This window comes from Triticum aestivum, chromosome 6B, assembly GCF_018294505.1.
Source record: "Triticum aestivum cultivar Chinese Spring chromosome 6B, IWGSC CS RefSeq v2.1, whole genome shotgun sequence".
NCBI classification, from domain to species: domain Eukaryota; kingdom Viridiplantae; phylum Streptophyta; class Magnoliopsida; order Poales; family Poaceae; genus Triticum; species Triticum aestivum.
In genome coordinates this window covers 488,568,137-488,578,012 of record NC_057810.1, presented here as the reverse complement: position 1 = coordinate 488,578,012, position 9,876 = coordinate 488,568,137, and the positions used below count along the sequence as shown (strand labels likewise).

The window sequence follows — 9,876 nt, the reverse complement described above, 5'->3', positions numbered from 1 at the left end:
TTGGTTTTTTCAGAGTGCAGACGCATGCACACCCTACACCCCTATGGATATATATCTAGAGATGTTCAAGCCATATTCTAACTAATTTTGTTTATTTTTTATGGGATTATTTTAGTTCCATAGCAATGACGGGCTCCATGCTAGTTGGTATATATGTTATCAAATTGTTGCAAAAATTGGACTGCATATCCATTTGAATATAGACCCTTCACTTGAAGTCAACGATTGGAAACAAGCTTTGTTTCAAAAAAATAAAACAATTGGAAACAAGTCTTATTTCTGGAGTTCAGAAAATGAGCAGAGTTCACAGACCTGTTAAGCCAGTTAAGTCAAGACAAATGATCACATGTAAAATCCTCATACTAGTATATTGCTGTATAATTTGTGAATGGTTCTTAAGGTCGGTAAGAAAATAACAAGAACTTCCAAAATGATTGATATCTAGTACCCTGCAAGACAAGAATACAATTTTGGAACAATAACAGGAGACACAGGCTGGATACACATTTCTCTTGTGTACTCAGCTTTACTACTTTCCCCTGAAGCTTCCGTATTGACTATACCACAGGGATAGTGTAGTAACCTCTTGTACAGCAACACTACAATACAATACAATTCCTGTATTATGTAGTATACTTCTAACACTCTACTTCCGCATCAGGAGAACTACGGTATGAGCAGCTATACTCCTGTTTTCTCCTAGACTGTCGACTTTCTCATGTGTCTTGGCCTTGAGATTGACAACAGATGGATCCGCCCCGAGTAGTTCACACAAGTTAGATCGGATAGTCTCCTTGAACGGGCTAATTTTTGGTTTTTGCAAGATCAGTGTAGCATCAAGGTTCCCCAGCTCATAGCCTGCTTGATGCATTAGCTTTACCTGATGCATAACAATAAAAAAAATATGTTAAGCAGATACATGCTCGGTTAAATCGCATCAACCTAGCACCAAACGATACTTTCATCAGCTCATATCTTCAGAACTGGAATACTTCGATGGCATTGTATCACACAAAATTCATATTCAGGTGCGAATATACTAACCAATAATGCTCATTCTACACCCTCTGTTCCTAAATATAAGACATTTTGGCAGTTCGATTTAAACTGGGGTGAAATGACAAAAAATACTGCGTGATGTCAATCTGAAGAGAAAACAAGGTGATTTCACTTATCGATGGGATCATGAAGAAAAAGCAGCACAAAATTCAGATTCAGGTGTGAATATAGGAACCAATAATGCTCCAACTGGATACATTCTACATAACATCTGGTGAAACGACAAAAATACTGCTTGATGCTAAATGAAGAGAAACTAGAATGATTTCAATGGTCGATGGGATCATGTAGAAAAAGCAGCACATAATGAGCTCAAATTCCAAGGCATAGGGATATTCTATCCAAAAGTCCAGAATGCAGTCAACATTCAAAGCACATGGTACATGCCTTTGTACAAATTCCAAAACGTGCAATACTGTTTGTCCTGGAAGAGGAGAAAAGTCAAGACCGAATTTGCAGTCAGCATGGTGTTGATGCAGGAATGAAATAGTCAAACAGAAAATAAGCAGGTGATGATCTGCGATGTCTTCAAGGAAGGATGCTTTTGGAGAATTTCCATAAAATGGATGCATTTTAGTAAGGGGAAGAAAAACTTGTTTCCCCAAAGAAGATATGAACAAGTTGGGTCACGTAACACTTACGTAGGTGTCTAGACTTCAGACTTAGCTATCGCTAATTCAAGTAGAACGAAAACTAATTTTCCGACACACAAGTGCTATATGATTAGCAATTTAGAATCATTCAGCAACAGCAACACACAAACTCTAGGTTTTGTTCTGATTAAGCACCATACAACTATAAGACAACAATCTAGAATCATAGAACAAAAGCAACACACGAACTGTAAATTCTGTTCTGAATAGACATTCCATGATCCAACTACACACAGTGATGCTCACAGAAGCAGGAGGAAATTGCCACGAGAGAATGAAATTCGGGGGTGAACTTGAGAAACTCACAGCTTCCCTCATGAACACGCAGGACTCTGCACCCTTCCACCGGGGGTCGGTGTCCGGGAAGATCTGCCCGATGTCCGGCAGCCCCAGGGCGCCGAGAATGGCGTCCACCACGCAGTGCAGAAGCACGTCCCCTGCGCACGCGGCAAAAATCCCACACGCCCGGTAACGCAACGAGCGAACGAACGGAAGCATAAGGAAAAGAGCAAGCAACGGTGCTAAAAACGGCACGCACCGTCGGAGTGGGCGTCGCAGCCGCGGTCGTGGGGGATGCTGACGCCGCCGATGATGAGCGGGAGGCCCGGCTCAAGGCGGTGGAGGTCGAAGCCGTGGCCCACGCGGAACGGGAGGGCCGGCGGCTTCGGCGCCGCGGCCACGGCCGGCTGGTGCTCCGCCTGGAGCGCGGCCGCCACCGCCAGGGACGGCCGCCGGGGGCGCAGGGACGGCCGAGCGGGGCACGGGGAGGAGGGTGTGCGGATCCCTGGCGCGGTGGAGATGGGGGAGGCCAGGAAGAGGGAGGAGGCGGAGGCCATGTCGTCGCGCTCCGGTGGGCGAGATAGCGCAGCGGCCGAGTAGAGTTTCGGGGTTTTCTCTTGGCCGCGGAATGCGAGAAAAGGCAGCGTTTTTTTGTGCGCCGGAATTACTTTGGCATTGGGGGCTGGGGAGACGGGGAATCTTTGGCGTTGGAGATGCGGTTCATGGTGGCGTGGACGAGGTTTATCGTTTAAATACTGCGGCCGGCGGTCGCCGTCTCACCGGTCACCGGTGGCTCCTTGCCATCCAAACGAGCACGAGGTGAACATTTTGGTCCGGATTGGGGTGCTGCATAAAATACGAAATTCAAGCTCAAATGTCATTCGGCTTACATCCATTGAGAGGAATGGAAGGGTGTTCAAGCGCAGTGTTTCGGGGTCTCTTCGGTTCATAGAATGGAATTAGAGCAACTCCCACAGTTTCAACTTCCCTTAAAAGTTGGTTTTACCGGATGACAGTAAATTTTAGAGAAGTTTCGTGGGAGCAATTTTTGTCAGATCCAGTAAACTTCTTCCCCTAAAATTGTGGGTTTTTCTACTTTTCCATTAAACAAGCATAGAGACCGCAAGTCAGTGACATAGGCGAGCGGTGGGGCGGTGCGGTGCGGCGGCAGTGCGCGTCGGCTAGCTACGGTGGGGCGGCGCGTGGCGACATGGTGGTGGCACACGATGGCGGGGTACGGGGTGGTGGAGCGGAGCTGCGCGATGGCGAGCTGCGGCGGGGCATGGTTGTTTGGCGGTGGTTCGGCGAGTGCGGCGTGAAGTTTGGCGCAGTTTTCTGCCCGCCAAAAGTTTAGGAGACAGAGATCTTCCCGTAAATCAGAGGGGAGTTGGGGGCTAGCTTACATGATCCTCTAAATATATTCCACGTTTACATGATTTGTTGGAGGCATTTTTTGGCCCAAATTTTTTCTAAACGGTAATTTTTTATGGATAAGAGATCTGTTGGAGTTACTCTTAGACTTGCGGACTAGAAGGGCTTTTAGGGGATATCTCCTTACATGGGTAAATTGATTTCTCCTTGCGGATTAAAAGAGCTTTCATTAAACGAAGAAATATTATGTATGGGGTGACTTCCTTGTATGAAATTTTGCATGAATCTAAAATAAAGAAACAACCAGGGATAATGTTAAAGTTAGATTTTGAGAAGGATTATAATAAGGTGAAGCCGTTTTTCTTTCATAGTTTGTAGGAGATGGGCTTTAATGAAATATGGATGAAGTGGTTATCGATTGTGGCAAGGGGTGGTACCTTGAATGTAAGATAAATGATATTGTGAGTAGGAACTTTGGGAGTTTAAAGGGATTGAGACAAGATGGTCTACTCTCATCTTTTTTATTTAATATTGTTGCTTGTTGTCTAAAAAATGGCGCATACTGCTCAACCCAGTGGACAAATTGTGGGCTTGATTCCACAGTTAATTAAAAAAGTGATGGCAAACTTGCAATATGAACTTGAAGTTGTTGCTATATTTGTTTGAGCAGATGATTGGCCTAAAGATTAATTTCCATAAGTAAGGTCCTGATGGTGTTGCATGATGATGAAAAGCAACACATAGATGCTGGTATGTTCAGTTGTCAATATGTATATTGGCCTATAAAATATTTAGGGGTGTCTCTCCTATGGCAGCAAGTTGCATGTGGTAGACTGGGTGTCGATTGAGGACAAACTAGTGCAGGGAATGGATAGCTGGAAGGCAGGGGACCTATCCTTGGGTGGTAGGATCACTAAGATCAAAGCATGTCTGACTAGTATGCCAATTTATCACTTCTTGATGTACAGATTCCCAAAAACAAATATTGAAATAATGACTAAGTCTACCAGAAGTTTCTTCTGGCAAGGAACCAAACACGTGAAAAAAGTACTACATGGTTAGGATGCCTCTGATTTGTAGGCCTAAGAGAAAAGGTGTATTGGGGATGCATAATATAGAAAAAAAAAATTCAATGTTAGTTTAATCTCTAAGTGACGGTGGAGTTTGGAGAAGAAGAAAGGAATGTGACATGAGATTGTTAGAAAAAAGCAAAATCCAAAGTGGGACCACACAAATCACTAGCCTTGTATTAGACTCCGCATGTTGGTATGATCTAATCAAAATGAAGTACTATACTGATAACATGAATGGTAGTGGGAATGAAAAACATGCTCATTTCTGGGAGGATGTCTAGTGTGGTGAAGAGAGCTTCAAGGTGAAACTATGCGCTTCATATGAAATAAGCAATGATATGGTGTGTACGGTTTAGCAGATGGCTAAATACTAATCAACATGTTTTAATGATGTCATGCGTTCTATGCTAGCTAGGGTGGTATCGAACAGTTTAGCTAGATTTCAGTCGACTGACTATTCAAGTTTGGGTCAGTCGATTTTCGAATCATGGAAGGAGAAGGAAGGGCCTCGCTGGAGAGAAGGAATGGGCTCGCCGTCATCACCCCATTATCTATCTTAGGGTTCAGGGTGGGGGCTGTGGTAGCCGGTAGTGGTGGGGCGGTGGGCGGAGAAAAAGTTCGGTGTGTGTGTGTGTGTGTGGGGGGGGGGGGGGGGGGGCTAGAGGGATGGCCGAGGTGGCGGAAGATCGACGGTGGGGGTGGTTTAGGGGAGGGCGGGGCGGCCAGACAGTCGGGAGTGCCGCTGGCTGCGGGAGGCGGCAGCAGGCGGCCCAGCCGATGGCAGTAGGCGGCGTGCGGGAGATCTGTTTCGCAGGGAAAACTGTTGGGAGGAGGAAGACATAATATGAGTTGTACGTTCTGTATCCAACGCTTTAAATTCATCCAGGCCAAAACGACTGACTCAAAACGAGATTCGGTTGATTAGCTCATAGCCATTCCCGGTATTGAATCGGACCGATGATATGCATTGGTGGATAAAAATAAGAATGGCAATTTCACTCCTAAAACCTTGTATGAGGAATTGTCCGATGTGGGACTAGACAAATCCTTTAAGCATGTGCGGAAATCCAAACTGCAATCCAAAATCTGGATAGGTGACCAAAGATAACAATGTTAAGTGGAATTGGATAGGTGACCCTACTTGCCTGTTAGGTCCTCAAGCTGAGAGCTTCCATCATCTCTTTTTTGGATGATCTACAACCAAGTATGTCTAGGGATTTTTCTATAAATGTGTTGGGGCCAGCAACAGACCTGGATGTTTCACACAATATTTTGGGTGGATACGTGAGTTTGTTCCTGGTAGTGAAAATGTGCAAATAGTGGGGCTTTCAGATATATGTTGGTCCTTGTGAAAACTTTGCAATAGAGCTTGGTTTGATAAGAAACTTGTGAGATCTTCAAGTGAATTTGTGTGTTATGCTTGCTCCTTTATGTGATATTGGGTAGGTATGTAGAGCGATGGAGATCAGGCTATATTGGAACACGAGGTTGCAGCTCTTTAGAGGGATGCCCTGGCTCATCATAAGGTGGTTTAGTGGGTGTGCGTTTGTTTGCGGAAATGCCTATAACAGACCCTAAGGGCGCCAAATAGGATTTGCAGTGCGTTCGTGACAAAAAGAATCATTGTACCAAGTCGACGATATGCTTGCAAGGCCCAAAGTTGACAAACACTTTTGTGGGCTTCTTTTTACAGTGTGAGCCTGATGTAGCCTGTTTGTACGTACCTGCCCAAAGCACCACGAGGCACTGCCGAATGGTGGTTTAGTGCTATTTGTTATAGGCATTGGGATTTCTCCGAAGAGGAAGGGTGAAGTATTATAGCAGCAGATAGCATTTTCCTTAGTTAAGAATCAATGTTTATCGAAACATTAGGAGACACGTGCAAACAAATGTCAACAGTACCTACGCGCACAACAAATACTTGCACTCAATGCAGGCAAAAGTGTTATCAATCCCCTTATACTCGTTAATTACAATGATTACTTCTAGTAGTGGTAGATAGATAACTTGCAAAGAAAATAATTGTAGCAACTGTTAGGGTTTTAGTAAATATGAAATGAATGGACCCATGGGCCATAGCTTTCACTAAAGGCATTTCTCTCATGAGCATAATAATGGTGGATAGACAAATTACTGTGGGAAATTGATAAAAAAGCGCATAGTTATGATGTTATTCATGGCATGACCAGTATATAGGCATTACGCCCGAGACAAGTAGAACGGTAATCTTAATAAATCTACTACTATTACTCCACTCCTCAACCGCTATCTAGCGCATCTTGAGGCACTGTTCAAAAAATCTTCCGATCCAGCGATTTATCGTCCGATTTTTCGCTTCTCTTGGGGTGACCGATAAGATTTTGCCTTATCTTTACCATTTATCGTTTGGCCCGATTTATCGCTATGACAAGCGATTTATAAGGAATCTACCAATAAATTGGGCCCATCCATAGCATTATGTTTGCAAAAACTATGTTTATTTGAATTTTGTGGACCTTGTTACGTAATATGTACTGTTGTCCTATTTTGTTTGTCATTATACGAGGATTCAAAGGCTAGGAATCAAGATAACACTTCTCTCCAATATTGTTTTGTTGTTGAATATAACATATTTTAGTGTCAGGAACCTAGGATTTGCAAAAAATAGCCGATTAATAGTCGACCGATAAAATTGATTAATCGATCATTTTCCAATTAATCTCTAATCCCTAGCTGATCGAGACGCTAATGATAAGAAATATCCTCAACTTAAGTTCATAAAAAATAAAGCAATTCTTGGAGCATGAGGAAATAATGTAGACAAAGTAGAATCAATCAATATGATTAAACCCCACCGTTTTACCCTTAGAAGCAATAATACAAACACGTTCCTTGCAACTCCTCCTCTCATAGAGTAAGGACACCGCAAGATTGAACCTACTACCAAGCACCTCTCCCACTAAAGATAAATCAATTTAACTGGCCAAAGAAGATAGATAGATCAGAGAGAAATACAAGGCTATAAAATCACACATAATAAATCTCAGAAAAGACTCAATTACTTTCAGTGAATAATCTGATCATAAACCCACAATTCATCAGATCCCAATAAACACTCCGGAAAGATTACATCGAATGGATCTTTGATGAATAAAAATATAGCTCCGAGTAATATTGCCGATGGATTGGGGATGAAAGAGGGGATGCCTTCCGGGGCATCCCCGAGCTTAGATGCTTGGGTCTTCCTTGAATATTACCTTGGGAATACCCAAGCTTAGGGTCTTGCCGCTCCTTATTGCTTCATCCATCGTGATCTCATGAAAAACTTGAAAACTTCAACACACAAAACTCAACAAAACTTTGTGAGATCTGTCAGTATAATAAATCAATCATTCACTTTAGGTATTGTTATAAATAGATTCATAATTGTTCTTGCATAATAACAACTATATCCTAACTTGCTCATGACTTATACCCCATATAATCCATAGCATCATCAAAATAAGCACACTATGCAATAAAAACAGAATATGTCTAAAACAGAACAATACGTAATGACAAAAAATTATTCATACTTATGTAACTCCAAAAATTCTGAAAAAATTAGGGCAATGTAAAAAAAAGTTGTATCCCAATACTATGTATATATTTCAGAATTTTATCACATTCCAGTACAACATGTAAAATCAAACACTGGGCGCAAAAGTTTGTGTTTCTGTACAAAACCAAATCAACTATCATCTAGATCATCACAAAGGCTTTACTTGGCACAAAACTCAAAACAAAAGATACAAACATAATCATTACAGTAGCAATAATCATGTTCACTAAACAAAAAAATAAAGCAACAAGATAACTATTGGGTTGCCCCCAACAAGCGCTATTGTTTAATGCCCCTAGCTAAGGTATAATGCATAGTTTTAGTATTACCATCCTTCATCATCCCCTTGTAAATAATGTTATCATAAGCACTCCTTAAGAGTTCCCTTTTTTCACCAATAGACTTTCTATTAGGGGAACATAAATAATGGAAGGGACTATCCTTGGTAAACATCAATGGAATCTATTTCTCGAGGAGTATGGTCATCAAGGGACCTTCCATATGTAACTGTAAACTCATCATATATGAAAATTCTAGCATTTTTAAAGCAATACTCATTAAGTCCTTAGATTCCCTCTAAAAATTCAATCATATTGATTATTGGTGCTATTAAATAGATGTTGGATTAAAGCCAAATTTGGAACTCTCTTTGTAGCATTCTCTTCAGAAGCACAATGATCTTTATATGCAAATCTACGTATAAACTCTTGATCATGGAGAATTTCGTCTATCAAAGGACACTCATAATTCGTGTCACCATAATCGAATATATCCCTAGCTTCTTGAATTATATAATCAAATTCATTCACGAGGATAATAGTAGCAATCTTCTTAGTTCTAGGATCATTAAGGATGGGTAGCTCAATAAACAATCATTGCAAAGTGGGGTGAGTGCGAACAAACTTTATTTCAAGTTTAAGCACAAGCATAGAGATAGCATTTTCATAATTATTTGTCCTTTTAACAATAGAACCCTCGCTGGATGCAATAGCTCCCATGCACGTAAAGAATTCTTGAATAACACTTTTTCCTATAATATTTCCACTCCCAACACGAAAATTTTCGGTGTCAAAATTAAAGGGAGGTTCATTATTAAGGTAAATAGTTCAGGTCTCCCTCATGAGTCTCGCTAGGACTATCTTTACTGGCACTTTTTTCAACAATAAACTTTTTGAACTCAGACATGATAGCAATTCAAGCAACAAAGGCACACAAGGTATTTTTGGTGTTTTTTTATTTTTTCTAGAGAAGTAGAGGGAGATGAAAAAGAGAAGGAAAATAAGAAGGCAAATAAAAAGTAGAGCAAGTAAATGTTAAATGTGTGTGAAGGAACCTGTATTTGTTTGATGAAGTCTCCCCGGCAACAGCGCCAGAAATTCTTTTGCTACCTGTGATAGGCGTTGGGATTTCACCGAAAAGGAAGGGTGAAGTATTATAGTAGAAGGTAGTATTTCTCTCAGTTAAGAACCAAGGTTTATCAAACCAGTAGGAGACACATGCAAACAAATGCCGACAGTACCTGCACACACACACACACAACAAATACTTGCACCCAACGCAATCAAGAGGGTTGTCAATCAATTGCAAGGATACATTCTAGTAGTGATAGATAAATTGCAAAGGAAAACAAATTGCAACACCTATTTTTAGGGTTTTAGTAAATATGAAATGAATGGACCCCGGGGCCATAGCTTTCACTAGAGGCATCTCTCTCATGAGCATCGTAACGGTGGTAGACAAATTACTGTTGGGCAACTGATAGAAAAGTGCATAGTTATGACGTTATTCATGGCATGATCAATATATATGCATTACGTCCGAGACAAATAGACCGTTAATCTTACTAAATCTACTACTATTA

The 9,876-nt window shown here is 41.5% G+C and overlaps 1 protein-coding gene across 1 annotated transcript; it reads right to left on the bottom strand.

Moving 5' to 3' along the window:
* Window positions 1-347: 347 nt before the first annotated feature.
* On the bottom strand, window positions 348-2,712 carry LOC123137618 (2-C-methyl-D-erythritol 2,4-cyclodiphosphate synthase, chloroplastic). Its single transcript, XM_044557437.1, has 3 exons — window positions 2,251-2,712; window positions 2,019-2,149; window positions 348-880 (listed from the first exon to the last, which is right to left on the bottom strand). The coding sequence occupies exons 1-3, from the start codon at window positions 2,546-2,548 to the stop codon at window positions 647-649; spliced, it is 663 nt and encodes a 220-aa protein (XP_044413372.1). The 5' UTR covers window positions 2,549-2,712; the 3' UTR covers window positions 348-646.
* Between the last annotated feature and the right edge of the window lie 7,164 nt (window positions 2,713-9,876).